The 12656-nt window shown below is 39.6% G+C and overlaps 1 protein-coding gene across 1 annotated transcript in view; it reads right to left on the reverse strand.

Moving 5' to 3' along the window:
• ank1b (ankyrin 1, erythrocytic b) overlaps positions 1 to 2900 on the reverse strand; it is a 157275-nt gene extending 154375 nt beyond the window's left edge. Inside the window, exon 1 of the mRNA XM_052103869.1 lies at positions 2645 to 2900. Coding sequence (XP_051959829.1) covers positions 2645 to 2770 — 126 coding nt within the window. The 5' untranslated portion in view covers positions 2771 to 2900. The remainder of the gene's footprint in view (positions 1 to 2644) is intronic.
• Between the last annotated feature and the right edge of the window lie 9756 nt (positions 2901 to 12656).

A 12656-nucleotide genomic window follows, 5' to 3' on the forward strand; every position in this document is an offset into this window, starting at 1 on the left:
GATCTCTTTGGCCTGAATGGCAAGCGTCATGTCTGGAGGAAACCAGGCACTGCTCATCACCTGGCCAATACCATCCCTAGAGTGAAGCATGGTGGTGGCAGCATCGTGCTGTGGGGATGTTTTTCAGTGGCAGGAACTGGGAGACTAGTCAGGATCGAGGGAAAGATGAATGCAGCAATGTACAGAGACATCCTTGATGAAAACCTGCTCCAGAGCGCTCTGGACCTCAGACAGGGGTGACGGTTCATCTTCCAACAGGACAACGACCCTAAGCACACAGCCAAGATAACAAAGGAGTGCCTACTGGACAACTCTGTGAATGAGAGGCCCAGCCAGAGTCCAGACTTGAACCTGATTGAAGAGATCTGAAAATGTCTGTGCACCGACGCTCCCCATTCAATCTGATGGAGCTTGAGAGGTCCTGCAAAGAAGAATGATAGAAATTGCCCAAAAATAGGTTTGCCAAGCTTGTAGCATCATACACAAAAAGACTTGAGGCGAAAGGTTTTGCCAAAGGTGCATCAAAAAAGTATTGAGCAAAGGCTGTGAATACATGTGATTATTTTTAATTTATTTATTTATTTTTATAAATATGCAAAGATTTTAAACTAACTTCTTTCACATTGTCATTATGGGGTATTTTTTTGTAGAATTTTGAGGAAAATAATGAATTTAATCCATTTTGGAATAAGGCTGTAACATAACAAAATGTGGAAAAAGTAAAGTGCTGTGAATACTTTCCGGATGCACGAGAGAGAGAGAGAGAGAGAGAGAGAGAGACCTGTACTTTCAACTTTGAAAGAACTCTTCTTTATTTTTAACGTGCTATATAAATACTTGACTATTATTATGGGCTCAATACATGTTAAGCTTGCATTTGCAGCATAATTTTGTTTACAACAACATTTTTTGACTCATCCATCCAAGCAAAAATATGGGTTACAGTGAGGGGCTTTAAATTGGGGTCCATTTTTGAAAGGTTTAAAGGTAGAAATGTGAAGCTTATAATTTTATAAAATCCCTTACATACATTTTTCTGTTAAAACTGTTATATGAGCTGTAAAGTTGTTTAAATCATCACTTTAACAGTTGTTTTAAGGTTTGTTGACATTACATCATCATGGCAACAAAATTGGCTTTAACTTTACATAAAAAAGGTTAGTAACTGCTTTTAATCACATTAAAATAATGTTAACACATGCATATTGTTTATGTCTTGTGGCTATACATTTGAAACAGTGAGTATTTTAATGTTTATGGATTGGCAGCACCAGTGTTGCCCCAAACCTATATGACTTCCTTCCGTGGAACACAAGAGGAGACGTTTGGCAGAATGTTAGCATCAGTCACCATTCACTTTTATTTATGGAAAAAAGAAGCAAGTGATTTGAGATACTTTACCTAAAGGCGTCGTCACATTTACTTTTGCACGGCAAAATTCCACGGGTGAAGAAGCTGGTGATACCAGCAAAAAACAAATTGCCAAGCAGCCTCTTTTTAATGCTGTGCTTTATACTCTTGGAGAGTGACATTAAAATGATCTCCTTTTCCATTGTGAATATTCAGTGTAGCTGTGTACAAAGCACCACCCACAAAAAGGTCACTGCCAAATCAAGCAACGTCCTATTGGTCAACATGGCTTATTCGCCTGTCAAAGTTTACCAAACTTGGATTCCACGAGAAATCCGCAAGGGGAAATGATTCACCTCCGGAATTCCATTGTGCAATATTCATGATCATACGGATTCTCATTGACATGACTGTATTCCGTGACTCACAGAATTTCTCTGTGCGAAGGTAAATGAGACCACGCCTTAACATCTTTTGTGTTCAACAGAATAAAGAAAGTTTGGAACAACACAGAGGTGAGTGAATGATGACAGAATTGTCATTTTTGGGTGAACCATCCCCTGGGATGCATTTAACCCTATATGGAAATCTCTATTTTAAACTATTGCATTGCAGATATATTAAAGGACATCAGCTGAGAGCACTTCAAAGTAAGAATGAAGCTATATCTGTGCTGTATCTGGATAGACATTGATTCCATCAGCCAGACTGTAACGAGAAGGGCTCAAGACATGGGCTGTAGTGGCAGGTGCAGACATTACGTTCACATTCTGCCAAAGTTCACACATACGCCACTGATGTATGCATTCAGCAAGGTGGTGTACGCCATCTCAGATGACAAGCACGGGGAATGCAACAAACCTTGCAGAACAATGGAGCCTGCAGCGGACGGCATAAGGAGGAGACCATTACAGCGGCAGCTGAATACATAAAGCAATCAGGCAAAGTGGAAGGATGAAATACTCTCTTCTTGATCAAGCATCAGTAATAAACAACGTCTGCATCTAAATCCATCACGCACAGAATCAAGCAGGATGATACCCGAGGACAGAGGGGCTACTTAACCAGTCATCTCAGTCATGACACCCCACTCCCCTCCGACAAGCGTGTGCTCAAACCTAATCTGTGAACAACCAGCTATACATGACTGGTTAACACAATGAGACAGTGATATGTGTAAAGGTGTGTGCATATGTGTGTGTCATATCCCTCTGAGGTGTAGAAAGATATGGAGAAAATCTTAGAAATGAAAAAAGGAGAGCAAGGAAGTGGGAGGAGGCAGCAGCAGCCATACCTTGCGTCTGCGGTCTCTCGATCGGTTCCTCTTCTTGATCTTCTCCTCCTCTTTCTCTCGCAGCTCCTGGGCTGCGAGCTCCTGTAGGTCCTTGTTCTTGCGGATCTGCTTAGCGGCTTGCGCCATGGTGCCGCTGCTGCTCTGAGCAGTGCTGTGCCTGTGATGGAGCCTGTCCCTGTCCCTGCGGTGGCCAGTGCGGTAGAGGCAGTGGCGCTATGCGCGCCTGTGAGGAGTGAGCGCCCTGCACTGCTCTAGGCAGCCAGTTCCCTCAGCAGCATGCCACAAAAGAGATGCTGTTGCCTGCCTGCTCCTCACCCAAGCAAGAGCTTCCCATCCCCCCTCCCTCTCTCTCTCTCTCTCTCTCTCTCTCTCTCTCTCTCTCTCTCTTTCTACACACCAGTCAGTCACGCAGTCCGAAGCTCAGCACTGTAGGGATACTGCAGCAGCTCTTCCTTTTCTCCCTCGATCTCTTTCTTTCTCACTCACTGTCTCCATTTTTCTACGCTGAGCTATTGTATACTGCTTTTCGCATCTATATTGGTATCCCTGTCCTTGTCTCGAATTCACTTGATTTTGCAGGGCTCCATTTTCTTCCATAGAGGTTGAGAGGAGGAGGGTTTTTTAGGCGATTGGCAGAGTGAGAAATCCCTATTTATTTGTATCATTTATATTTGTCTAGTAGGAGAGGCGTAACACTTTCTGAGGCAGTTTCTGTAGCTTACTTTAGAGTGATGTATTCAGTTGGACTCATTTTTAGGTTCTAATTGAAGTCACAGTGAAAGGGGTTTACAGCCATAACAGCTAACCTAATAAAAACTGCATGTACGGTCTCTCTCTCTCTCTCTCTCTCTCTCTCTCTCTCTTTCGCCAGACTGTGGTATGTGGTTTTTAGGGAGAAGGGGCTTGTGTATTGTTGTTTATGCATTAACTCAGTCCATTTCAATCTGCAGAACAAGAGAGAGAATGTGAGGGGTGTGTATATTACAGAGAGGCTGCATTGTCACCTGCTTATCGTATTGACAAGCATATCTGTTGCTCTCTGTCGCTGACAGGGAAAGCCCTATGGAAACACCTAGATGCTTCCCAAAGCTAATAGGCTGTTATTTGCTTGTGTTTACAGGGAACATCCCCTTTAAATATTTTGTAATCCATTATAACAGACTAACAGGTGGGATGCAGCCTGTTATTTATTTTTGTTTTATTTATTTTTTCTTACTTTACAATACTGTCCATATTGCCTATGCTTGATTGTAGAATGATTATGAAAAGGAACCATCAGTGCATTACAATTCAGAGCCCATCTGAGGTGAAATGTAGGCGTTGAGTCATGTGACCATATATATATTTATGCTTGTCATGACTCTGGGCTGTACATTATCCCTATCCTGACTTAATGTTCCCTTCCTCTGAATCAAAATGATCCATTGATTAAAATCAGAAAATAAAAAATAAAAACACTTTTAGACTTTTACAAAACAACAGTCCATTAGACAATGCATTTAAGACTGTGTTTGTTTATTAAACAAATGTTTCCAATTTTTCGTTAGTTATTAACCAGTTAGCCCAAGATCCAAGCATAAAGATTGATGATATATTTACTTTTTATCTACGTTAACATGTTTTTAGGATTATAACCATCTTTATTTTGAAACATATTTTGTCCTTGGTGAATTCTGTGTGACTTCATGAAAAAAGGCAGTCTAGAGGAAAATCTTGATTTTTAAGCACATTTTGCTTTGATGTGAATATTTTGTGACATTATCAAGTTGTGACATTCAAAATGCATTTATGTGTATTTTTTTTTATTATTTTCTTTTACCATTTTGAATTAAAAAATGTTGTTTAACTGATGTAAACAAACATTGCAATTCTGCAACGCTGAGTCTCTCAGGGTTAAAGATTTTTAAGACATGAACCAAACCAACCAGCTCCTAGGTAAATCACAATATTACAAACTTTGGTTTAAAGAAAAAAAGTAAATGAACTACAGTCGTTAATTGAAAATAAAAAAACAATATATTTTACACTTATTGCAAAGTATTTAGATATAAGTAGTTTGAGAAATAAGAGAGACCAGCTCGATTATGTCATTCGCAGTGGTTCATGGAAGTGGGCGGTCAATATTATGCTCTTTTGCTGCTATTTATTTTTTTATGTTTTTTGCCATGATGGACATGATTACCAGAAATGGTGAAACTTTCTCTTCAGTATCGCAGGTAGTGATGGCAAAAAAAATAAAAAAATTCAGCTACTAAACACGTTGAAATAATGTGGACTTGTGGCTCAACATTCAGTAAGCTAATATCATCGCTAAACCGTGAAGCTTTAGATAATCTATACAGGTGAAACTCGAAAAATTAGTCGAGTAATTTTCGAGAGAAAAAGTAAGATATTTCAAGCCTTTATTTGATATAATTTTTATGATTATGGCTTACAGCTTATGAAAACCCCAAATTCAGAATCTCAGAAAATTAGAATATTGTGAAAAGGTTCAGTATTGTAGTCTCAAAGTGTCACACTCTAATCAGCTAATTAATCCAAAACACCTGCAAAGGGTTCCTGAGCCTTTAAATGGTCTCTCAGTCTGGTTCAGTTGAATTCACAATCATGGGGAAGACTGCTGACCTGACAGTTGTGCAGAAAACCATCATTGACACCCTCCACAAGGAGGGAAAGCCTCAAAAGGTAATTGCAAAATAAGTTGGATGTTCTCAAAGTGCTGTATCAAAGCACATTAATAGAAAGTTAAGTGGAAGGGAAAAGTGTGGAAGAAAAAGGTGCACAAGCAGCAGGGATGACCGTAGCCTGGAGAGGATTGTCAGGAAAAGGCCATTCAAATGTGTGGGGGAGCTTCACAAGGAGTGGACTGAGGCTTCAAATGTCGTATTCCTCTTGTCATGCCGCTCCTGAACAACAAACAACATCAGAAGCGTCTTACCTGGGCTAAAGAAAAAAAGAACTGGTCGGTTGCTCAGTGGTCCAAAGTCCTCTTTTCTGATGAGAGCAAATTTTGCATCTCATTTGGAAACCAAGGTCCCCAAGAGTCTGGAGGAAGAATGGAGAGGCACACAATCCAAGATGCTTGAAGTCCAGTGTGAAGTTTCCACAGTCTGTGTTGGTTTGGGGAGCCATGTCATCGGCTGGTGTTGGTCCACTGTGCTTTATTAAGTCCAGAGTCAACGGAGCCGTCTACCGGGACATTTTAGAGCACTTCATGCTTCCTTCAGCAGACAAGCTTTATGGAGATGCTGACTTCATTTTCCAGCAGGACTTGGCACCTGCCCACACTGCCAAAAGTACCAAAACCTGGTTCAATGATCATGGTATTACTGTGCTTGATTGGCCAGCAAACTCGCCTGACCTGAACCCCATAGAGAATCTATGGGGCATTGCTAAGAGAAAGATGAGAGACATGAGACCAAACAATGCAGAAGAGCTGAAGGCCGCTATTGAAGCATCTTGGTCTTCCACAACACCTCAGCAGTGCCACAGGCTGATAGCATCCATGCCACGCCGCATTGAGGCAGTAATTAATGCAAAAGGGGCCCAAACCAAGTACTGAGTACATATGCATGATTATACTTTTCAGAGGGCTGACATTTCTGTATTTAAAATCCTTTTTTTTTTATTGATTTCATGTAATATTCTAATTTTCTGAGATTCTGAATTAGGGGTTTTCATAAGCTGTAAGCCATAATCATAAAAATTATATCAAATAAAGGCTTGAAATATCTTACTTTGCTTGTAATGAGTCTATATAATATATTAGTTTCGCCTTTTAAGTTGAATTACTGAAATTAATGAACTTTTGCACGATATTCTAATTTTTCGAGTTTCACCTGTAGAACCAATGCAAACGACACGCATTTTTATTTTAAGAGAAAACACTATAATAAATAATCACACTAAAGAAAAGTAGTCCTAATTTGGAAGTGCTCTTTATTAACTGTAAGCCTTTCTTCTCACAGCGGTTTTCCTAGATTATTCTGGTGAGTGTTTATATCCTGCCACACGCATGCGTGAACATAGCACTGCAACAGCTTGTTGATCAGATCATAGACACAGAACAACAATACCCGAGCTCACTCATTATTATTCTTGGGGATTTTAACAAAGCAAACCTCACTTGTGAATTGCCTAAAAACAAACGGCACATTACATTCCCCACCAGAGACAGTAATATACTGGATCATTGCTACACAACAGGATGCATATCGCTCTGTCCCAAGAGCAGCTTTGGGACTCTCTGATCACTGATCAACACCTCCTGCAACACCCCTCCTCCCCCTTCCTTCTGCTCAACCAGCACTAAAGATCTGTGAAGAGGAGGTAAGCCATGTCTTCCGAAAACAAAAGACAAGGAAAACACAGGGCCCAGACAGTGCTTCAACCACTTGCCTAAAATCCTGTGCTAACCAGCTGGTCCCCATCTTCACACTAATATTCAATAGATCACTGGAGCTTCAAATGTTCAATCATCATTCCTGTCCCAAAGAAACCCAAAATCACAGGACTTAATGACTACAGACCCATCGCTCTTACCTCTGTGGTCATAAAATCATTTGAGAGACTGGTGTTGGCCCACCTGAAGGACATCACTGGACCCTTTTTAGATTCCCTTCAATTTGCTTATCGAGCAAACAGGTCTGTGGAGGATGCAGTCAACATGTTGCATATCCTGCAACATCTGGACAGACCAGGGACATATGCAACAATCCTTTTTGTGGATTTCAGTTCGGCTTTCAAAACCATCATCCCAGCTATTCTCTAGACTAAATTACACAAACTCTCTGTTCCCACATCTATTTGTCAGTGGATCAGCAGCTTTCTGATGGACAGGCTGCAGCTAGTGAGACAGGGAAAATTCACTTCCAGCACATGTACAATAATCACTGGTGCCCCCAAAGGAATTGTGCTTTCCCCACTACTCTTCTCCCTGTAATAAATGGCTTCATCCAAGATGATGATGAGTCTGTATACAGAAGGGAGGTTGAAGGGCTGGTTGTCTGGTGCAGTCAAAACAACCTGGAGCTGAACACGCTCAAAACGGTGCAGATGATTGTGGACTTTAGGAGGAACTCTCCAATATTGACCCCCTCAAAATTCTAAACAGCACTGTGGCAGCTGTGGAGTCTTTCAGGTTCCTGGGCACTACCATCTCACTGGACCTGAAGTGCGAGACCCACATTGACCCACAAAGGCCCAGCAGAGGTTGTACTTTCTTCACCAGTTGAGGAAGTTCAATCTGCCACAGGCACTGCTGATACAGTTATACTCAGCTGTCATTGAGTCTGTCCTCTGCACTTCAGTAACTGTCTGGTTTGGTGAGGCTACGAAATCGGATATCAGAAGACTACAAAGGACAGTTCGGACTGCTGAGAGGATTGTTGTTTGCCCCCTGCCCTCCCTTCGAGAACTGTACACTTCCAGATTGAGGAAAAGGGCTGGAAAAATCTGGTCTCTGGACCCCACTCACCCAGCCCACTTCCTTTTGAATTGTTAACTTCTGACCAGTGCTACAGAGCACTAAGCACCAGAACCGTCAGGCACAGGAACCGTTTGCTCCCTCAGGCTATCCATCTCATGAACAGTTAAAAATGCCTTATTGAGCAATAATTAATGTGCAATACACAGTTTAGTCTAATTATATGTATCAAACATACCATACCTCTTCTTCCATTACATTCCCTTCCTTCTGTATATATCTGATTTGTATTTGTATATTGTACATATGTGTGATATATATATATATATATATATATATATATATATATATATATATTGTCCTATTGTGTGTTTCTATATATACTTTATTTTTATTTTTATTCTACATTTTTATTATAATAACTGTCTTATTGCTTATAGATGAATCTACATGCTCTTTGTGCTTAGTCTGCCTATCGGCTGTAGTTTATTTTGTAGATCAACACACCTTCAGGACAGTTTTATGGATGAATCTACATGCTCATTGTGCTTATTCTGCCTATTAGCTGGAGTTTGTTTTATAGATTATCTTTGCTGTGTAATTCTGTTTCACAAAATTTGTATAGAAACACTGGACTTGAGCAATTCAGTGGCAAGGCTGTCGTGGGGTTTCTCGTGGGCGTGCATGGACTGTTTGAGTTTGGAGGGATGGATGCCAGTTGGCACTGTTGTGCATAGGTTAATGCACACGTTTTTTCTTTTTTCATTTTGTTTTGTTCCGGTGGATTTTTGGGTTTTGATGGTTGCAATAATGTTGGAATATGGTCTTTATCATCTTGTTTTTGACACACGATCTTTTTTTTCTTATATGTCAAAATGTCAAATGTTAATTTGAGTGGATTGAATGGTTTGGGGCACCCTATAAAAAGAAGGAAGGTTATTTAACTTCTTAAGCATAATAAATATGATATAGTGTTTGGGAATTTGGGAAGATATTTTTTTCATCAGTCCATAAGTTTTACTCTAGAATAGATTTTTTTAATATCTTAGTCCCTCATTTCATCTGTTTTTGATCGCTCAATTGGAAACATTACAGTCTCAGATCACACCCTGGTGTGTTTAAAGGTGTTGCCAAATACAGAGAAAAGAAAATCATATAGTTGGTGCTTTAATGAATCCCTTTTGCAAAATCCTGAATTCCAAAAAATGCTAAAGGCTGAAATCAATGTCTATATGGAGACCGACTGGTCCTCGGTATCCTTTGTGGGTGTGGCTTATGAGGAATAAGGTGGTTCTTAGGGGCCGGATCATACATCCCTCATTTACCAACAAATACAAAGCACAAGAACTCGTGGAATTGGAAGGGAAAATTAAAAGTGCTGAGTCAGAGCTGAAGCGCCGAATGTCATCTAATGGCCTCAGGGAAATGACACGATTGAAATACAGATATATTACAATTTTTTCACGGAAGGTGGGGGTTTTGGCAATTCAGGGCAAGACAGTCATACTTTAAGTAGGGGGACAAGGCAGGGAAACTTCTGGCTAGATATATAAAACAGAGAGAGTCTTTTGCTACCATTCCCTCAGTGAAATTAATAATGCTTTTAAAGAATTCTATCTTGATCTCTTTAGTTCCATGTCTTTGTCTACTGATGAAGATATTAAAAACTTTGTGGAACCATTAGAACTTTCTAAACTGATGACTGAGCAAAACAAATCTTTGATTCTGAGACAACCTTGGAGGAGCTTGGCGAGATAATTAAGGCTTTGCCTACAGGCAAGGCTCAAGGCCAAAATGGCTTTGCCACTGAATTTTTTAGATCTTATGCTACAGTACTGGCTCCACTTTTGCTAGAAGTTCATACGGAATCAATAAAGAATTAAAAGCTTCCACCAACCATGACACAAGCCCGGATCAGTCTGATTCTTTAAAAGGACAAAGATCCAAGCGGGTGTAAGTGTTACTGTCCAATTTCCCTGATCCAACTAGATGTAAAAATATTGTCAAAAATGTGGGCAAACAGATTAAAAAAGTTATGACATCTCTTATACATATAGATAAGGTGGGGTTTATTCTGGGATTTAACTCTTCTTATAGCATTAAGCTTTTCATCAATATTATGTGGTCAGGGACAAATGATCAGACTCTGGTCGCTGCCATCTCACTTGTCGGCAAAAATGCGTTTGATGGTAGAATAGGATTATCTTTTAAAGATCTTGGAAATGTATGGGTTCGGGAATACTTTTATTGAAAGTTACTTTGGAGACACCCGGTAGTGGCGGTACAAACAAATGTATTAATTTCAGATTATTTTACTGGCAGGGTTGCCCTCTTTCCCCACTATTGTTCTGTCTTGCCCTGAAACCATTAGCAGCTGTGATAAGAAAGGATGATGTTTTTCACGGGGTGATGCCGGGTGGTATGGCGCATAAGCTTTTTCTTTACGCAGATGATATTTTATTATTCGTCTCCAACAGTACTAGATCTACGCCTTGCCTCCTCAGAATTATTAATTCCTTTTCTAAGTTCTCAGAATACACAGTTAATCAGTTTAAATCCAAAGCTTTGTCTCTGACAGTGTTCTGCCTGGTAACGGCTTTTCAGCAAGGTGCCTTCCAGTGACCCAAACAGGGCATTATTTTAATTACAAGTATTTGGGTATTTTATTCCCAACAAATTTGTTCATTTGTGAGTTAATTTTGACCTTTTTAATAAAAAGTTTTTTTTTCGATGTGGGAAGGTGGGCTCCATTACATTTATCTATGATTGGGAAGGCTAATGTTATTAAAATGAATTGTATTCCAAAATTCAACTACCTGCTACAATCTCTCCCGGTAGATGACCCCCTCTCTTATTTCAAGCAATTTGATAGCATAGTGAAGTCCTTCATTTGGAATGGTAAATGCCCCAGATTACATTTCAGTAAGTTGCATAGGCCGATTGACAAAGGTGGGCAAGGCCTACCCAAGATTTTACTTAATTATTATGCATTCAGTCTAAGACATTTGGCTAATTGGTCATTGGCCACGTGAGAGAGCCCCTCCCTGGTTTTGCATTGAACAGGTAGTTCTTGCCCCATCTCGCCATTGCAAAGCCTTTCTATAAAAATAACCGAAGAAGTTAAGTTACAACCCGTTATCTCCCTTTCTGCAGGACAGAGTGGATTGGACCTGGATCGGTATCAGCTCAGATACTGAAGCTTTTAGACGGATCATGTATTGGTCCGACGAGCCTGATCCAAACCCAATACTGTGTTCGTTACTGTCAAGCTCCAAAAATGACATAAAAGTACCATTAAAACACCAATAAAGCAGTTCATATGACTCATGCATGTTTTTCAAAGCCACTTGAAGAAGTGTAATAGCTCTGTGAATCACAAAAGGCTGTGTTTAATAAGTAAATATATAGTATGCGCAGCGCCAGTTCGTTAGTGAATGGTGCTGCTCTGTTTACACACACACTCATGGCTATTTTTAGCCTTCACGTGTTGCGCAACATTTGAGCGCTACTCACGAACAGCATTTCAGATGTAGATACTCAATAGTTCAGATCACTTATAATATGCATTTATAACACCACCAGAGGTGCATTTGACCAGAATTTGAATAAGAAGCTAATTAAACTACTGTGAACTTGCCTACAAACAGACACATACAGGACTTCCTGTTGAGTTCAGAATGTCATAATAAAAGCTTGAGGGTTTAAAAAGCGCACAACTTAAATATATTAGTGTTGTATTTAAAATTTTAATTTAAAGTCAATAATAATATTATTAAAAACTATTTATTATTTTTATTATTGTCATCGTTAGTATTTGTTTACAATTTATAACAACATTTAAATTGAATGGGTTCACAAAATAACTGTGTGAATGAAAAGTGGACTGATGTCTTACAACTAAATTGAACAAAAAAGAGATCTGAATTCTTTAAAGTCCAGATGTAAGTTGAAAAATTTGGGAGAAGAAAAAAGGCAAAAATAAAATGCTGGTTTCATTTCTACTGAAGACTTGAAGACTGGAATTACTGTTAGTTCTACACAATAATGTAAAGATATTCTAAACTGATTATGCAAAAAAACAACAATGGTATTGTATCGGGATCGGACAATACTGTGATTTAAGGTATCGGAAACGGATCGGAAGAGAAAAAGTGGTATAAGTGCCACTTTTATATTTGAGATCCTTTGAAAATATGGTTTAACATTTTGGGATCGCCAGGTTTAAAATCTGTAGGTATTTACAGCTGCACCAACTGCTTTGTACTATTTTTGGGAGTAGCATACACCACCGTAAAGTGGCAGATACTATGAGAGTGGTGATTACTTCTTTTGGAAAAGGTCATGAGGCATTATTGCTCCCTGCTATTTCAGAGTCTGGGGTACAGAGCTTCAACTTCTCTCAAAGAGATTATGGGAGAAAGATTCAAACTTGGTATTCGACGAGGGACTGTGGGCTAAGATTAAAAAACCATCAAGTCTACATCTAGAGATGCAAGGGTGTGCCTTATGCAATTTAAGGTTTTACATCGATCTATTGGACCCCCTCTAGATTGTATAGGCTTGGTCTTAAAGACACACCCACCTGCT

Source organism: Xyrauchen texanus, chromosome 34 (assembly GCF_025860055.1).
Source record: "Xyrauchen texanus isolate HMW12.3.18 chromosome 34, RBS_HiC_50CHRs, whole genome shotgun sequence".
Lineage (NCBI taxonomy): Eukaryota > Metazoa > Chordata > Actinopteri > Cypriniformes > Catostomidae > Xyrauchen > Xyrauchen texanus.